At 54.5% G+C, this 18,224-nt stretch overlaps 1 protein-coding gene across 8 annotated transcripts in view; it reads left to right on the top strand.

Moving 5' to 3' along the window:
- CHD6 (chromodomain helicase DNA binding protein 6) overlaps nucleotides 1-18,224 on the top strand; it is an 87,557-nt gene that overhangs the window by 63,679 nt on the left and 5,654 nt on the right. For 6 of the 8 annotated variants that reach the window (XM_088064726.1, XM_088064729.1, XM_014260792.2 and 3 more), the window contains 14 exons: nucleotides 2,979-3,138; nucleotides 3,703-3,792; nucleotides 4,674-4,777; nucleotides 5,379-5,508; nucleotides 5,741-5,801; nucleotides 6,471-6,528; nucleotides 7,189-7,408; nucleotides 9,392-9,600; nucleotides 10,664-12,202; nucleotides 12,795-12,943; nucleotides 13,220-13,426; nucleotides 14,047-14,493; nucleotides 15,132-15,320; nucleotides 17,125-17,244. In XM_088064726.1, coding sequence (XP_087920852.1) covers nucleotides 2,979-3,138; nucleotides 3,703-3,792; nucleotides 4,674-4,777; nucleotides 5,379-5,508; nucleotides 5,741-5,801; nucleotides 6,471-6,528; nucleotides 7,189-7,408; nucleotides 9,392-9,600; nucleotides 10,664-12,202; nucleotides 12,795-12,943; nucleotides 13,220-13,426; nucleotides 14,047-14,493; nucleotides 15,132-15,320; nucleotides 17,125-17,244 — 3,683 coding nt within the window. Of the gene's footprint in view, nucleotides 1-2,978; nucleotides 3,139-3,702; nucleotides 3,793-4,673; nucleotides 4,778-5,378; nucleotides 5,509-5,740; nucleotides 5,802-6,470; nucleotides 6,529-7,188; nucleotides 7,409-9,391; nucleotides 9,601-10,663; nucleotides 12,203-12,794; nucleotides 12,944-13,219; nucleotides 13,427-14,046; nucleotides 14,494-15,131; nucleotides 15,321-15,999; nucleotides 16,209-17,124; nucleotides 17,245-18,224 lie in introns of those variants that run through there. The other 2 variants (XR_015774192.1, XM_088064730.1) reach the window with 2 other exon arrangements.

Below are 18,224 nucleotides of genomic sequence, written 5' to 3' on the forward strand. Positions count from 1 at the left end.
TGTGAATACCGTCGTGGTTCCCCTGCGTGGGGAGATGCTGGGCAGTGAGCTTGTGGGCACCAGTGACTGTATAAACATGTTTGGTGTGATAGGGATGAGGGTGCTGATTCCACTCAAGGCAGGGACACGCCTCAGGCTGCTCCTCAGAGCCTCACAGGGCACAGCATGGACGTGGGGCAGGACCCTGCCTGTGCCTCTGGGCAGCACAGGCAACTACACCAGGGAAAACTGGGGGTGCAGCTGAGCATCCATCTCACACCAACATTGTGGGTTTGATCCCCATATGGGCCATTCACTTAATTGTTGGACTTAATGATCCGTGTGAGACTCTTACAACTCAGAATATTTTGTGATTTTGTGATTTCCAGCTTTTGTTTCCCCTTGTCATGGTGCTTGTCCCAGACCTACTGGTCTGCAGTGCCTGCCCTGATGGGTGGAGGTGCAGTGTTGTATTGTCCTGAGACTTATGCAATGCATAGTACTCCCCAGGTGATGCTGCCTTTTCTCACTCTGCCTAGCAGGACCCTTATCCTAGGCCTGGCTGTGCTCTCTCTACTCAGAGGCAGTGTGTCCGAGGTTCATGTGTCACGTCAGATCTGTAATTGCATCTGTTGGCTAGAGGTGTCTGTATTCTGTTGTGTAGAAGTTCCCAGTATATCCTCAGCTTCAGACAGGTCACCCAGAGGCCTGCTCTCCCTTTGGCTCTAGCTCTGCCTCAGTGATGGACACTGCAGATTGGCCTCCCCACCTGCAGCACAGTAGCTGCTCTCTGTAGGCTCTGCTGGGGCTGGGGCCGCCATAAAGCCCACCTTGTGAATGAGGCAGCCACGGAGCCTTTGGCTTCACCTCTGAGCACGGAGTGGCTGCTGGCTCCCTGGATCTGGGATTGTGGTCTGCGATGTGGTCGCTGCCTGCTGTGCCAGAGGGCTTTGGCTGACCTTGCAGCACAGTGCCTGCATCCTGTGGCTCTCAGGACTGAGTGGGGCTGGGGGAGGCCACAGTGTCCCTCAGGGAGTCAGAGCCCAGCAGCGATGTGCTGCTTGTTCTGTACTTGTGATCTGTGGCACAAGGTGAGTAGTGAGGGGGCTGGAGCTCTCCAGACTGCTTTTGACATCAGGGAGTTGAGCTGAAATCTGGGAGTTCTGTTCCCACATGGTGGAGCACAGGGAAGGCTGTTCTGGAGTGGTGATGCTGCTGAGTGCCAAGTGCATCATAGTTGGTGCTTAATACCCAGTGTCATCATTTCCTTCTGCTTGGAAGTGTCCAACTAGCTTTTGCAATGTAAGGTCCAAGGATGTGGCTTTTGGTGGCTGCTGTAAGTTATTCCAGTCACCTCCTGCAATGGGAGTCACTTTTGCAGTGCTGCTTCCTGCTCTTGCCACACAGCCCTGCCCTGGGAGCATCTGGGAGTGGGCTTGGGAGTCCTGTGGGAAGCAGAACAAGAGTCAGAAACAAATCAACTGGTATGAGTGGGCTTGATTTAGATAATGCCAAGTAACGAACAAGCCATGGTTTCAGCAGAGGGTCAGGATTGCTTTAGTGCAAGAGCATTGAATATTGACCAGCAAAGCAACCAGGAGCTGCTCCATCAACTCTTTAGAATGTCTTTCCCACCTGTGAAACCTCTGTATTGTCTGGGCCGGAGGAACAGCCACATCTCCGCCTGACAGGAGCTGGAGGAGAGCAGAAGAAGCAGAACACTGTAGTGCAGAGCAGTGCTCCTTCCTCAGTCAGGAAGTAACTGCTGTGGCTCCCCAGGCATCCTCAAGTACCACTCATGTCTGCAGAGAGCTGACCAGACAAGTCATGCCCCATCCGTGACGTGCAGAAAGGAACAGCAGCCTTCAGCCCTTGCTGGGGCAGGCATCCTGGAGCTCTTCTCAATCCCACATCTGTGTGATCACAAGGGGTGAGCACAGCACCCAGACAGTCCAACTCAGAGCTCTGCTCTGATCCAGCACCATCCTGCCTTTCATCCTGGAACAGGCCAAGCTGCTGAGTGCCATTTGCCCAGAGTTCAGGCTGATTTGTTGCTGGGTTCAGGAGGCCTGGTGCCTACTGCAGGCCTCCAGCAGCCAGCTGGGTCACAGCCCTTGTCCTGTCATGGAGCTGCAGACTTTATGCAGGAGTTGATGACATGGTGACACTTTCTGTTCACTGGTGTCACAAGACCAGACAGATGGGATGGGACTGCTCAGGCATCCTTTCTCCTTCATGGCTGCAGTTCCTACCACAAGAGCAGCTGCCCAGGGAGGCAGCTTATCCGTCTCTGGAGATTCCAAGTAACAGTGACCCCACCAGGAGTTGTTTCCATGTTCTGCTGTGAACTCACAACTTATTTCAAGGTTGAAATGTGTTTAATTTTCATCTCAAGCCACTGGATCTCATTTTATCTTTGTCAGACAGATGGAACCACATTTCCTTTCCCATTGGTACCTTAGCCCCCTTGCAGTGATCCAGTTCCCCCCAGCCCTGCTCCAGATGCATGATATAAGAAACAGCCCTTTCAGATTAGATCAGCAGGTTTGCTGCTCTTTGATCATTTGGGAGCTTCTTGTTTGAACCCTTGTCCCAAATAACTGTCCACATAAGTGACCTTCAGAGGTGGCTGTAGTGCCTAAGTCTCCAAGGGCTACGCCCAGGGCCAAGGTCCTTTCCATGCTTCACCCCTTTTCTGTGATATTTTTGCACATTGAAGGGCCATGTTGTCATTTGGGCTCGGCATTGCACTGAGAATGCACAGCCGTTCAGTTTCTGTGGTGATCCCCAAGTTTTTCACAGAGATGGACTCTCCCATGCTCTGTTTTCCTCATGCACTTCCTCTCCTTGGCTCTTCAGGCTGCAGCTGGAAGCTCTGCATGGGCTCCTTCAGCTCCCAGCTCTGCTGCCCCAGGCTGCCTCCAGCGCCGGAGGTGCCTGGTGGCAGTGCTGGGCCCACGGTGCCCGTGGTGCTCACTGGCTGCCACTCACTGTTACAGGCTTGTCAGCACCGGTGCCCAGAGGCAGGAAGGGGAAGAAGACAAAGAACCAGATGCTGCTTCCTGAGATAAAGAATGCAGACTGGCTCGCCACCTGCAACCCCGAGGTGGTGCTCCATGATGACAGCTACAAGAAGCACCTCAAACAACACTGCAACAAGTGAGTCACAGGATCATGGAGTGGTTTGGGTTGGAAGGAGCCTTAAGGAACATCTTAATACATTACTCTGGCCAAGAGCAGGAATAGCTTCCATTATCCCAGGCTGCTCCAAGCACTGTCCTTGAACACTTCCAGGGATGGGGCAGTCACAGCTTCTCTGACAACCTGTGCCAGGACCTCACCACCCTCAGAGTGAAGAATTTCTTCCTAACATCTAAATCTCTCCCCTTTTAGTTTAAACCCCCACCTTGTGGGAGCCCCTGTTGGCTCAAGGAGACAGTGGGCTGAGGGTCTTTAGTGCTGGGAGGGTGGGAGGGAGCTGTGAAGGGCTCAGATGTCACAGAGGATCACCATGCTCCCACTGCTGGACCACCCTCATTCCCCTCCAGCTCATCGAAGCCGTGTCCTGAGCAGCGACCCTCTGGCCAGTCACAGGTCACAGGGCTGGGCAGTGTGGCATGACACTGCCCATCCTGCTTTACACAAGTGGGTCCTTCCACGTGGGAAAACATGGTGTCAGGCAGGTTTCACTGGCCTTTTTGACCTCTCTGCCGCCCGGGACAGGGTTCTGCTGCGGGTGCGAATGCTCTACTACCTGAAGGCTGAAGTGCTGGGGGAGGCTGCAGATAAAGCCTTCGAGGGGACCCCTGCCAGGTAGGGACCTCACGGTGAACCCCTGCGAGGCTTCTTGGGCTTGAGCGCTGCCACGGGTGTCTGACCCAACCACATCTGGGCTCTCTGCAGCTCCAGATGAATCAGACCCCAGGTCTTCCTCAGGAAAAACTTCACCCTCTGGGAGTCCCCTTGCCTGTGCAGAGACTGGAGCTGTGGCAGCCCTGCTGAGGCAGCTCTGAGACTGTAGGACCAGCTGGGGGGCGGTGGGGACTTACAGGGACACCCTGCAAGGGAAATGGTTCTGTGTGCTGCTTGACAAACGGGCCGTTATTCAAAGTGGGAGTCCACAGAGACTGCTCCCAGTCTCAGGGCCGGGCCACAGAGCAGAGCATGCCCCGTTGCTGTGGCCTGCAGTCCCTCCCAGCACTGGGAACCGTGGGCCCCACAGGCTCTGTAATAGCACTGAGCCTGCAGCCTGCCAGCTCCTGAGCTTAAAAGCCTGATTTCCTCAGGTAGAGGATTCCCCAGCACAGCTCTGTCAGCACCAGTGTATGTGGGGAGACACTGTTCTTTTGGGGTTGGTAGGTGTGAAGTGTTTTACCCCACGAAATGCTGTTTGGGTCAGACGGGATCTTTAGTCCTCTGGTGTTACTTGGGTGGGAGGAGAATAAGGCTGGGGGCACCCACTGCCCTGGAGAAAGAGGAGTAGGAGGGCAGCAGTTGTGGTGGAACCAAAGCTCCAGCTCTTTGACCCCAGGGAGATATGTACCCATGTCACAGCAGGCCCCAGGTTCGTTAGCTGTCCCCAAGCCAGCAGTCAGCAGTTCCTGCCTCCCCCTGTGCCTTCTGAGCAGTGACCAGTGCCCCTCAGTGTCTGGTGAGGCTGAGGGAGGGGGGTGTTCATACCATGTCTGCCACAGGGAGCTGGATGTGCTGCTGCCAGACATTGACTACGTGGAGATCCCAGTGGACTGGTGGAATGCTGAAGCTGATAAATCCCTGCTCATTGGCGTCTTCAAGCATGGTGTGTACCCAGCTGTCTGGTGGGTGCTGGTGTGGGGGGGAATGAGTACCTCTGGCACTGGAGGGGATGTCATGTCAGTGCGAGGGACAGAGCTGTGGCCATGCTCCAAAGCCACACAGGACCAGGACAGCTCTCCCCAGGTGCCAGCAGCATGTTTGGGTGGGGAACAGGCACCCCACAGTGCCTAGGGTGGCCATGCCAGATCTCATGGTAGACTCTGTTTTGCCAGGTGCAAACACAGTGTGCAGTTGCTGTGTGAGGGTGAGGAGAGAGGCACAGATCTTTTCTTGGTCTCATCATGGTGTCCTGGTGGGGTTTCCAGGAGACATGGGGCTGTTTGCCCCAGCTGCACCCTGCATGGTGGCTGTGCTGCTGCTGGGTGGGATGGGAAGGCTTTCCCTTTGCCTGCTGTTCCCCGGGGGCTGCAGAGCCATTAGCAGATCTGGGAAAGTGTTGTGAATTTCTGGGGGTGAGAATTGCTCTCATGGCAGCACAGAGGGAATGAGAGCCAGGTGAGGAGCTGTGTCCCAGGAGCAGGAGGTTTTTGTGAACCAGGCTCAGGCCTTGCTCTGTCTGTCTGTCTGTCCTGGCGGTGTGGCAGGTTACGAGCGGTACAACGCCATGCGGGCGGACCCAGCGCTGTGTTTCCTGGAGAAGGTGGGCATGCCAGATGAGAAGCTGCTCTCTGCCGAGCAGGGCGTCAGCGATGGGGCACAGGATGCTGCCGAAAGGTGGGCAGGGGATGGAGCAGAGCTCTTGCAGGAACCTAGCTCGCTCCTGGGGCAGTGGAGGGAGGGAGCAGGCTGTGCTGCTGAGTGCAGAGGGGAGGGCAGAAGGGAGCTGGTCCCCCAGTATGAGGTGGAGGGAGGGCATGAGCACCAATTCTTTGCTTCTTGGTGCTGAGAACTGGCACAGCCACAGGGGCTGTGCTGCCACTACCACGGACTGTTCATTCTCACCTAGGGGCAGTGTGGAAAAAGAAGAGAGCAGTGGAGAAAAGCTGGAGGGACTGTCAAAACAGGAGGTGAGTGGGATTCACAGTGTTAGATACACATCTGATGCTGCCCAGCCTGCCCTGTGGTGCAGGCTTGGCTCCATCAGCTCTGCTCTGGGGCAGTAGGGAGCCAGCACGGCTGGTCTGCCTTGTCTGAGCCCCATCTTGAGTGCATTGCCTCTGCTCCCTGGAGCACAACCCTGCTGTGCTCCTCTGTGTTACCTGTGGACCTGGGCAGCATCTTCCTCATGGGGAGCTGAGGGGTATTGAGGGCTGAGGATGCCCAAGAATGCTGGTTCTCACCCTTGGTTGGCTTCAGGAGCCACGTGGGGCCCTGGCAGAGGAGTCAGGGATGTCCCAAAAGAAATGGCCTTGGGGGAGAGGAAGATCAGGGAAGAGGCAGCACAGGAGAATGCAGGGGTTGTTTGAACAGTGGAGGCAGTCACACTGCTACTGTCCTGAGCAGTGGCACTGCAGCCTCTGTCACTGTGGTGATCCTTCCCTCCAGGCCCAAAATGGCCCATCTGAGCTGTCACCTCTGATCCCATGTGCTGAGCACAGCCAACATCTGCAGCCCAAGGGCACTGGACACACAGCCCTGCCCATCCCACCACCCTGCACCCTGCCAAGGATGGGTGGGCTGTGGGCACAGGGGGTTCTGTGTGGGGTTGAGCCCTCTCTGATCGTTTGCTTTTGCAGGACATCGTGGCTTCTGGGGTGGGTGAAGCCAGTGAGAAGCGGGACGAACCAGCGGCAGGTGAGGCCATGTCTCCTGCAGTGTGGTCCATGGCTTCCCTGGGTTGGGTGTGGCACAGCTGAATCTGAGTGCTGCCCCAGGCACTGCTTGGTGGCAGGAACACATTGCTGGGCTGGAGGGACATGCTCCTCTGTGTTAGTGTGTGAGGCAGCTCAACCTGGCCAGGGGCCCTCCCTGCACAGACTCACAGGTGACCCATGGATGGGCCCTGTGGTAGGGCAGCCAGGGTTCTGAGTGATTCCAGCCAAAGCTACCCAGGGTGACTGGAAGCCATTAGCCTGCTCTTATCCATGCAGTTGCCTGTATGAGTTGAGCGTGTGAGGTCTACGCAGTGGGCAGTGTTGCCACATGCCATGGGCTGGCTAGCCCCACTGCTGAGCTGGGAGCTGCAGCCTTCTCCCATGCATGGTCTGGCCTGGAGCCATCATTCCTACCCTGATCTCAGCCTCTGGACTCTCTCTGAAGGAACCTAAGACGTGGTGAGGCTGTGAGCCAGCAGGCTCAGGGATGGTCACATGGCCCCCTACTCATGACTGTGATCGCCAATGCTCCCCATGGGAGGCAGAAGGTGGGAGGAAGCTCTTGGAGCTTGCCAGAGGATGTGGGAACCTGTGGCTTTGCCTGTGTGCTAAATAGTAATGTTCTTGCTGATGTTTGAAGCCCAGGATGGCTCCGACTCAGACAGATCCTGCTGGCCTGTCTCCTCTGCTCTCACGGCCAGACTGCGGCGACTCGTCACCGTCTACCAGCGCTGCAACCGTAAGGAGGTGCCTCCCCGCACGGAGATGCTGGTGCCTGGTAACCATGGCTACTGGCTGCAGGATGAGATGTTCCGGAGAGCCTCTGAGATGGACTCAGTGAACAAAGAAATACAGAAAAGGTAATGCAGCAGAGGAGCCTTTACAAATCTGATTTAGCCCACTTGAATTCCTTGGCCCCCAAAGCTGACCCAGGTAAATGTCATCAGAGCTGTCAGTGCTGCCAGCTGCCCAGGGCATGGAATCACATGGGTCCTTGCAGGGCAGGGAACATGCTCTGAGCCATGGGGGTCTTGCTGCTCCAGCAGCCAGCCCAGCCAGGGAGCAGCTTCCACTGCAAGCTGGAGTTCATGGGTAGCAGGTGGTGACACTGAAAACAGGGGGGCACAGCTCTTCAGGGTCAAATCCAGTGTCTGCTGGGCCAGGGGTCAGCCTCAGCAGAGGAGAGCTGTGTCCTTGGGATATACTGTGGATGAGAGTGACAGATGATCACTGTCACAGCCCATGAGTAGTGCCCTTCCAACCCTTGTGGCTCTCACACCACTGGCTTTGCCTCCTGCTCATGGCCTCTGGAGCCCCATGGTGACATATCCTGGTTGCACTGTGCTCCCATTTCATCTGTGTCCCAGTAGGTGGGAAGGGGTTGGGACTGTCCCAGCACCCTGAGTGTCTCTCTGCAGCCATTGGGAGGGTGTGTAGAGGGTGATGCTGCTGCCGTCACTGCCAGTCTCCCATGCCACCTTGGGCCTGGGACTCTCTGTGGTCACCAGCCCTCAATGGTTTTGCTTCCAGTGAACCTGAAGCAGGACCCCACATAACCACATGGTATGTGTGCTGCCTTGTGCTCTGTTCTTGGCCTCCTTCTGCTCCAGCCCATCTTCCCATTCCTCTTTTCCTGGACTTCTTCCAGTCATACCATCCCCTTTGAGGTGGGGGCATCAATGGTTGTGCTGTGGGCATCACAGCAGCCTGATATCTCCTGCTCCTTAATTATCTGGGCTTTTTGTAGGGAGGAATTACCTTACAAGGAGTTTTCCACTAGCCTTTAATCTGAGGCCTTTTGACAAATTCACCATTGAGCTCCTTGATTTGGATCATTAATATATTTATTAAGTTTCTTATTGTTCCCATTTTTGAAATTAAACATGACTGCAGCCCCTGGGATCAGAGGTGACAATGCTGGCTCAGGTGTATTTTGGGCAGTTGTAGAGTGCTGTGAGTGTTGTCACCCTGTCTACTTTCCTTTGACATGTCTCAGCTGCTTGCTGGTTGGTGCTGGCTCAGAGCTGCAATTTAGAGGCTGAGATTTGACTGGAAGCCTTTTTTCAGGCCTCAGTGCTCCCCTTTTTCTGCCCTTGCCCTGCTGTGTGCAGCCAGGTCTGTTCTGTGTGGCTGTTTCTTTGGGCACTGCTTGGGGCTGTATTTGCCCAGGACACTTCACTATCTCTGTCCTATGAGTGGTCCCCACAAGGTGAAAGCTCAGAGGGTCCAAGCCAGCATGAAAGTTGTGTTCTAAGAGTGGTGTAACTGAACCCCTCCATCACCACTGCTGCTCTCCTCTGGTGGGGAGGGGGTGGCATCCAGGAGTCCACAGGAGTCAGTAAGGTGGGTGGTGTTTGTTACTGGGACCCCTACAGCAGCAAGCCCCAGTCTCAGTTTCTCTCTGGAAGAGGCTGGATGAGAACTGTGTCTCCATATCCTTCCTTTGTAATTCCTGGTACAGAGGACTGACCTTCCCATGGAAGTGAAACAGCTTGATGTGGCAGGAAGGAAGTAGATGGGATAGGTTTGTGCCTCCACAGAAACTGCTGGAAACTGCACAGAAACTGTGCCCTCTTGGCAGCACAGCCCAGAGCTGCACTCAGGGGTTTATTGAAACAGCCAAGACGGTTTTTTCAGCGATGAGTCGAGAGCCAGAGGCTGCTCCTCCTCCCTGTGTGTCTTGGGCTGTGGTGGTCTCCCCAGTGTGCTCCCCCTGACACCTCCCTCAAAATTGTTGGTTAGTAACTGGACAGTGCTCTCCGAACCTCTCTGCCTGGCACTTTAGCCTGTTCTGGGCCCACAACATGTCTCAGTGGTATTCCTGTCTTCTCCCTGCTCCACAGGTGGACCAGGAGGGAGCAGGCAGATTTCTACCGCACTGTCTCCTCCTTTGGGGTTATCTATGACCAAGAGAAAAAAATCTTTGACTGGGCCCAGTTCCGAGCCATCTCTCGTCTGGAGAAGAAGACGGATGAGAGCCTGGAGAAGTACTTCTACAGCTTTGTGGCCATGTGCAAGAATGTCTGTGGTCTCCCTTTGTGGAAAGAGGATGGTGAGTGGAAATTGCATGGCCTATGGAGGGGTAATGCTAGGTCATGTAGAAGGGATCCCACTGCTCTTGTGGAGCAGGAGAGCAAGGGAAGAGTTTCAGAGACAGTTGCAAGCAGTGAAATGCCAGGCAGGCCATGGGCTTGCAGCAGTCCTGCATTTCTGGTTGCCTTGTCCCCACCACATAGTGCCTTCTGCCCCTGCTCTCACAAATCTCTTGGAGTTCTCACAGGAAATCATAGCCAGTTTTATCTAAGACAGCAACTTCTATATGTGAGAAACAAGTAGAGAAGCAGCACACATAAAGCACAGCTGTGTGCTGGAGTTGGGGGTTGTTGGTGAGCTGTATTGCTGCTCTCTGAGCATCCCTCTGCTGACCATTGCACAGAGTCCACTCCATCTATGCCTGTGCTGACTGTGGAGCTCTGCTGCATGGTAAATAGAGCCTGGATCCACTGCAGGAGGCTCAGGAAGCCTGGCCAACACACAGGGCATCCATTTTCTTTGAGTGCTCTGCAGAGGTCCTGCATTGGTGCCAGACAGGACGTGACAGATGAAAAGCTCCTCAGAGTCTATTGAGGCACAAAACAATTTGTTTTCAATAACAGTAGAAAACATTTTTCCTCAGATCTGTCATGGAGTCAGGTCTTAGGCACAGTTGCATGTATGTTGTGCCTTAGGTAGGTGTTCCTCATCAAACGAGCTGCATGAGCTGTCCTTCCCTAACATTGGGCTGAAGGCTCAAAGTGCCAGGTGCCGTTCCGTCTGCAGGCTCAGGCAGCTCCAGTGCTGATGATGGAGCAGAGCTCAAACAAGACTCTGAAATCCTCTGCAGCTGGTGCTGCTCTTGATACAGCTGCTCAAGTCAAGGGGTTTTACTCCCTATGTCCACCTGGTGGGATATGACTGGAAGGTACTGAGGCTGGAAAAAGAGGCCTCAACAGTGGCCTCAAGCACTGGCCCCATCTCACCTGCAGTATGAGCAAACTCAGCTTGCTTGTCACTGCCTCTGAGGAACTCCTGCCAACCGAAGTAATGTGTCCTTGGCTTTGCTGTCCCTGCTGTAGGTCCTCCAGACCCTGACATCTACGTGGAGCCCATCACGGAAGAGCGTGCTGCCAGGACCCTGTACCGCATTGAGCTGTTGCGGAAGGTGCGCGAGCAGGTGCTCAAGTGCCCCCAGCTCCACGAGCGCCTCAAGCTGTGCCGGCCCAGCCTCTACCTGCCCGTGTGGTGGGAGTGTGGCAAACACGACCGGGACCTGCTGATCGGCACCGCCAAGCACGGCCTGAACCGCACCGATTACTACATCATGAATGACCCCCAGCTGTCTTTTTTAGACGCGTACAGAAACTATGCCCAGCATAAAAGAACAGGGCTCCCAGGCCCAGAAACTCTCTGCTGCCTTTACCAGTCCAACTCCGAACTCTACGGTTCCCCTGTGTACAGCCAGATGGACCAGACCTGTGAAACCCTGGAGAATGAAGCCGAGAGTCACATCAAGCTAGAAACTGTGGACAGCACCATGTCCCAGGCTGGAGGCAGCCCACTGGACACAAACTGTGAAACGTTCATGTCTGAGGTCCGGGACATCATTTCCAGTAACTATGACGAGAGCTCGCTGCCGGACTCGCTGGTGTGCATGATGTATGATGAGAAAGCCTGTCCCAGTGAGCAGAGCTCCCTCGCCAGGGACAGCCCAAGCTGCACAGATGTCGGAAGCAGCGTTGCCAAACTCTCTGAGGGCAAGCTGGAGGGGGATGAGGATCCATCCAGCTGTGATGCAGATGCTGTGAGAGAGGCTCCCTTCCTTGAGGGCTTGCAGGTGGGCTCTGACCGAATGGACAATCAGAATGAGGAAGCTGAGGCTTCACCTTCTACCCCCGAGAGCAATCCTTCACAGAGTGCCCCAGCCAAGCTCAGCAAAGGCTTGGAACAGAAAGGAGCACTTGCCAGCCCGTCAGCAGGGCTGCCCGAGCACGACACCATGGAAAGGGTCCTAAGTGTGGGGCTCTACAGTCCCAGTCTCCATAACTATGAACTGAAGGTTCCTCCTGAGCAGAGGTTCATCAGTCTGCTGCAGGAGAAAGGACTGGAGGCAAAGTTGGGGCCAAGTCAGAGCCACAGTGAGGAAGATGAGGAGGACGAAGAGGATGATGATAACTCTGAGGCAGCAGCAGATGCTGTGGAAGGCTTGAATGGTCCCAGGACCAGGGCTGATTGTGACCCAGAGGCTCATGAACTGGGGGGTGAGGAGCAGAGCTCTGGTCTCCCTACACCTGAGGACACTTGCCCAGAAGACGTAAATGGCGAGAGGGAGTCTCCCAGGGCAGAGGGCAGGGAGGACTGTGGTTTGAATGAGGAGAGCACCCAGCAGCACTCACCAGGCCAGGCTCAGAGCCAGCCCTTCAGCCTACCCACACCTCTGCTTCAGGGGGAACCTCGGAGGGCAGAGCCCCCTTGTGTCATGGGGGAGCCCTTCAGCCAAGATGCTGAGGAGCAGACAGGCTGCACAGAGACCCCACACCCTGAGCCTCAGGGCATAAAGCAAGAAGAGTGTGAGAACAGAGATGATGAGGAGAAAGCCAGCAGTAACCAGAGCCAAGGTATGGTCCTGAGAGCTCCCTCAGGTTGACAGTCACCTCTGGCTATGGTGGGAGGGACCTCCTCTCTTCCCTGCAGAGCCAAACCTTGGAGCTGGCCAGCCCATGGAGTGGCCTCCCATCTGTAGGAGCTGAGGTCCTTTTAGCTGCTGCAGCAGGGAGCAAAAGTTGTTGGGGGCTGCATTTGCCACTGGAGCTGCCAGAACTCTCCACCCTGAGCCCCAGCAGCCCTTCTGCTAAGAGCATGCCATAGAATGCAGGATGCCTTTCTGTTTCTGGCATAGGGCACTGCCTGTTGAGCAGTGGAATAGCATATGCCCTCCTTCTCCCCATCTGGGAATGGTCAGGGATGGAGGTCTACTCCAATTCAAGCCCTCCAAACTCACCTCAGGGGAGTGATGGTCCTCACTGAGCAACTTGGGCTGCCTGCCCTGATCCAAGTCTGCTGCTTCTGTTGGAGACTCTTGGGGACTGTTTGGGACCTTTGTGGAGCCAGCTGGGCATTGGGGTGGGCATGTGTGAGGCGATGATCCCCACCTCTAGACAGGGAGAAAGGCAGGGTGGTGGTGGGCTCTATTCTCCCTTGCTTTTTTAGATGGTCCAGAGAAGTACTTGGAGGAAGAGAACAAGAATTCTGCTTCTGTCCTGCCTGGGGAGATTGATGATCTTCAGGATGCCCGGGCACCGACCATTGCCCAGCTGCTGCAGGAGAAGACGCTTTACTCCTTCTCTGAGTGGCCTAAGGTGAGGTTAAAAGGAACACAGCTTGTATTGAAGTGTTCTTGGGTAGCCCTGCCAGCAGTGGTTCACACAGCTCCAGCTCTGCCTTTGGTCTTCTGCACCTGCATTGGATGCTCTGGCCAATGTACTCTTCCCAAGCACCTGTGCTGTGGAGATGTCCCCAGAGCAGTTCACTGCTGAGCTGAGATCACCTGGGCTGGGCTTGATTTTAATCCTGAGCTGTCATACACGGGTCAGGCGTTCCAGTTTTAGCTTGCCGCTGTCCAATTCTGTTTGTAGGACCGTGTGATCATCAACCGCATTGACAACATCTGCCATGCCATCCTGAAGGGCAAGTGGCCTTCCTCCAGCCAGCAGTTTGAGGCACAGAACCTGCTGACAACCCCAGCCATGGCCAGCAACACCGGCAGCAGGAGCAGCTTTACCGAGTCAGAGAGCCCCGATCCCAGCTTCAATAGCGGAGTCTTAATGTCACGGGTACAAAAGGTGAGGGGGGCCCTCGGGCAGTGACAGGCTCAGGACTCTGGGGTGACACATTGCCCAGAAGTACTCAGGAGTTCCCCAAGTGGGGCCCCTTGGTGCCAGTTGGGGTGTATGACACATGGCTTAAGCCACTTGGTCCCCTGGTGATAGCTCCTGGTGTGCACCCCGTGCTGTGGTCACCCTACTGAAGGCTCCTTGGAACACAGCTGTTGTTGGCAGCTCCACAGCTTCTGCAGCTTTAGAGCTGCTTCCAGAGTCAGCCTGACATGGTCAAAGGGGACATCCCACTGGTATCCCAAAGGAAGGGGTGCAAGGCTGCTCTGTCAAGTCCCAGTGCCCTGGTCCCCAACAGTCACACTGGACAGACAGCAGCTGGTGACCTGGGGCCCCAGCAGCTGGCAGTGCAGCCATGGTTATAACACTTTTGGGTATCTGAGTGTGTGCAAGGTGCTCCTGCACCATCCCTGCATGGGAAAAGAGTTGTGATATGCCCAGGGAATTGACATCCCTCAGGGCTCCTTGGAGAGGCAGGGATGACCATTAGCTCAGTGCTGGTGTGAGGAGCTGTGGTCCCTGGGCAGGGCAGGAACAGCCGTAACCCTCTGTGGCTTTGGTACACACAGGAAGGTTTCCTGAGCCCTGCCTTTGTAAAAGACGAGCGGAAGCACAGGAGACCCTATGAATTCGAGATGGAGAGAGATGCCAAACAGAGGAGCCTGGAGCAGCTGGCAGCAGCCCATGTCCATCCACCCATTGTGCTGAATGGCTGGCGCGAGGCAGCGGTGGACTTGTCCAGAGCCTCTGATGGGTCCCAGGGGAACTCCTCTCCTTTCCCCCTGAACACAAACATGCCCAAACTGGGGACCATGAGCGCGCTCCAGAGCTCCCTGGGCATGGACTTGTCTGGCATCCTACAGGCAGGGTTAATCCATCCTGTCACTGGACAGATTGTAAACGGCAGCCTCCGAAGAGATGATGCTGCCATGAGGAGGAGACGGGGCAGGAGGAAAAATGTCGAAGGGATGGACCTCATCTTCTTGAAGGAGAGGACTCTTCCAAACAGGCTGCAGGTGGGTTGATGCTCCCCCCTTTCACATGAACCCAGTGGAGTCAGCAGAGTTTGTTTCATGGCCCAGCTCTCGCCTCCAAGCTCTGCTGCCCATGACACTGCGCAGCTTCCTCCAGGACAGCTTGGTTTGTGCAGGACCAGGCAGGAGTAGATGCTGCAGGGAGGAAGGGAGGTTATCCCTCTGGTTTACAGCGCTCCAGAGTGTTTGAATACTTCTTAGCATTATCAAAAGCAACTATCCTACCTCGGGGAATGTTTAAGTTCTGGGAAGATGAGGAAGACAAGATCCTACTGCATCCTTTCTCCTTCTGGAACCACGCAAAAAATGGAGTAAGACCAGTGCCCCTAGACCACTTTTAGGAGTGATCTGAGCGGAAGTTGATCTTCCTGGTGATTAGAGTGTTTCCTTGTGAGTTCAGAAGCATCTCCCAGCTCTCTGCCCTCTGACCACCAGTGCTGGGGATGGAGTGGAAACGTAATGTGGTGGTGGGTGGTGATTTAAGGAAGAGGCACTGGGAGTATGTGGATTAGTCTGTGTGATGGTAGCAGATGACCTGCTCTGGGAGCTGTGCTTCTCAGGGTGCACATGCATCATTGCATGCTGCTGATGAGCTCTCCCTGCTTCTCCTTCCACGGCAGGATGTTCAGGATGACCAGCCGCAGCCCCCTCAGAACAGTCCCCTCCCTGATGGGTCGGTTGCTGCTACCTCAACTCCACAGCCAGTCCCAGCTGCAGGCAGCCAAGAGAAGGCTGTCCCGAATAAGAGTCTCCTTGACTGGCTCCGGCAGCAGTCTGACTACACACTCGATGTTCCCAGCTTTGGCACAGTAAGGGTGGCCTTCAGTGGCGTGTGAGTGTGTGTGTGTGTCTGTGTGTGTGTCTGTGTGTGTGTGTACCTGCCTTGTGTGTTGCCCTTTGTGTTGGGTTTTTTCTTGTAACATGGTTTGTGGTGTTCATTGGGGCTATTCAGGGATTCATGACATGTTTAAGAGGCGAGCACTGTTCCCCTGTACAGCAACAAAAAGCATTTGCTGCTGGAGAACTCCTTTCCCCAGAACACAAACATGCCCTGGACAGTGTACTGTCAATACCCTCAGGGCTCCCTGGGAATGGACCTGTCTGGCATCCTTCAGGAGCTGAGCTCTGTTGCCCAAGATCAGTTCTTCAGCTGCAATATATCCATCTGCCCAATGCACAATGTCTTCCAGAAGTGGCAGGGATGGATGGGGACAGAAATGAGAAAATTAATTTGAGGTGCTCAAGGTCTGTCTATGTTGTTCTTTTTCACATGGAGTCATTTTAGGCAGTGCTCTTGTACTAAATAAGGTTTCCAGGCAAGAGGAAACCTGCTGTCTCTAAGAGCCAGACCAAGAGGTTGTGTTGCAGGCTGACAGGCTATGGCCATGTGGCCGTGGATGCTCTCAGAAAGCAGTGGCTCAGAGTGAGGTGCGCAGTCTGTCTGATTCTTCCTGCTGTCTCATAAACCTCCACCTCTTGGTTTCACAGGTTGGTTTGCTACAGGTTTCAGCTTATTTAGCCTGTTAGACCATGTGGTAGGCAGAGCACAGGCCATGAAACAGAGCAGGAAGAAATGTGGTGGTAAAACGGAAAAGACAGCATCTTGGTCCTGGAGGATCATGTGCCTGAGGCGGAGATTCCTGAAGCTTGGAGTACAGGCAAGACATTAGCGGTTTGAAGCTTGCTAGAGATGAGAGGTGAGGACCCCAACATTTGCTCAGCAGGATGGCCTTTGCTTTTCAAAGTCCAGAGACACATCCAGCTGTATGCCCAGGGCCAGACTCGCAGGAGCAGGTGTGGAGGTGCCTTCCCACTCCTTCCCAACACCCTTGCGTTCCAGGAAGGTACCGAAGCTTGCCCAGTCTGACCATGCCTCTGATGAAGCTCTTACTCCCAGCAAGCCTCAGGCCAGCCCTGCAGTATCTCTTCTCTCCAAGTAGGATGGATTGAGAGAGGCTTTGGGGTACTGCAGTAGCTCAGTTCAAAGGATGAACTGCACTTAGGGTCTTTTTCTGACTCCCAGGAGTTTGCGCTGTCCGAATTGTTCATTATAATGCTCCATCCCTGCGGGCACATCAACAGTGGGGCTTGGTGTGTGCAGTGGGTGTGCAGTGACTTGGCTGTTACTCTGTAGGTTGCAGTTCCAGAGGGCTCTGATCCCAAAGAAACATGGTGCAGCATGTGGTGAAAACAGCTAAAAGAGAAAGGAAACACAGCAGAGCTGAGCTGGTGAGAAGCAGGTGGCTGTGTGAGAATGACACAGGTGGCACACACAGACCTGTTCTCTCTTTACTGGCTGTGTGCAGTGTCCTGTTCACAGATGCATTTATAAGAACCCGCAACATCAGGAGTGGAGGGGAGTTAGAAGGGGCTAGAGCACTCTAAGTGGGGTACACTGGAGACCCCTTTCTATCTACGAAAATAAATTTTGGACATTTGAGAGCTGGTCCTGTGGCAGGGGCCAGTTTGTGCTGCTGGTGCTGCTCCTGGTCCAGCCTGCAGGGATTCCCTGTCCCTTGGGAGCCCATCCATGCTGCTCTCCTGCAGGGCTTGTAGCCAGCCAGGCTCATTAAGCCATCTAGTCTCATTAACATTGTCTTGTTTGCACTCCAGAATTTTTCAGACAAGCCCAAGCAGAGGAGGCAGCGCTGCAAGGACCCCAACAAACTGGACATTAGCTCTCTGACGGGAGAGGAGCGGGTGCCGGTGGTACATAAGGGTACCGGACGGCGGGTAAGCGAAGGCCTGTTCTGTGCTCTGCCAAAAGTGTCCCAAAATGCTTAGCAGACCTTGAGCTCACCTGTGGGAGAGATTTAATCCAGAGAAGCCTATGGATGAGACGAAAGTCTGGAATAGGTCTCCAATCTACATTATCCTGTGACACATGTGTGCCCAGGAACATGCAGACCTATGAAATAAGTGACTGTGTGAAGTAAGGGATGTGGGAGTGTCGTCCCTTGCCAGGGGGCACAGACCCCTCAGTGGCAATGGGATACAGCCTTTGGCTTTAAAGCCACCCTCAGCACAGCCCTATCATGTGCTTCCCATCCTGGATTTGATTGTTCCCCTTGAGTTCATTGCAATATGCCACAAATTGTAACATTGTCATGCAAATGCCTTTGGTTAGTTCCTCCTTATGAGGTACAGGCCAGAGCACACCAATACCCATCTCACTGCTGGGCTTGTAGAAAGTCAAGGGTTGGAACAGCTTATTCTTGCTTTCTGAGCAAGGAGCTTGGAGTTACTTGTCTGCAGTTTAATCTCCAGGGTACTTGTTCACCTCTCTGAACAAGAAGGGGTATTCATGAGTATTTTGCACCAAAATTTAGTTCTTAAACACACACAGAACTTTACAAGGTCAGAAGGTGATGTGACATTAATTATATCTAAAAACAAAACTAGAGGGTGAGGCAGAAAAGTTGTTTCAGCCACATCTGTGTTCCCCTTTGTTTCCCCCATGCTGGCCTTTCCTGCGTGGGCTGGGGACTTTGCCAGTTCTAAGTATGGCTTTTACAGAAGCTCTGTCCCCATCACTGGCACCTGGGAGGGCAATGGGCTGGGCCACAGAGGCTGAACCTGCCTTTTCTCCCTGAGCTGTGTGTCTGGAGGCAGCAGGCACACACCAAATCCTGCAGAAGGGCAAGTGTAGCAAGGCAAGAGTCTCCACTCCAGACAAACTGCAGTCCAAAGCAAGAAGCTAGGGGAAGTGTAAT

The sequence above is a fragment of the Pseudopodoces humilis genome, chromosome 19, assembly GCF_049639895.1.
Source record: "Pseudopodoces humilis isolate 2021_Gansu_Grassland_sample_001 chromosome 19, ASM4963989v1, whole genome shotgun sequence".
Lineage (NCBI taxonomy): Eukaryota > Metazoa > Chordata > Aves > Passeriformes > Paridae > Pseudopodoces > Pseudopodoces humilis.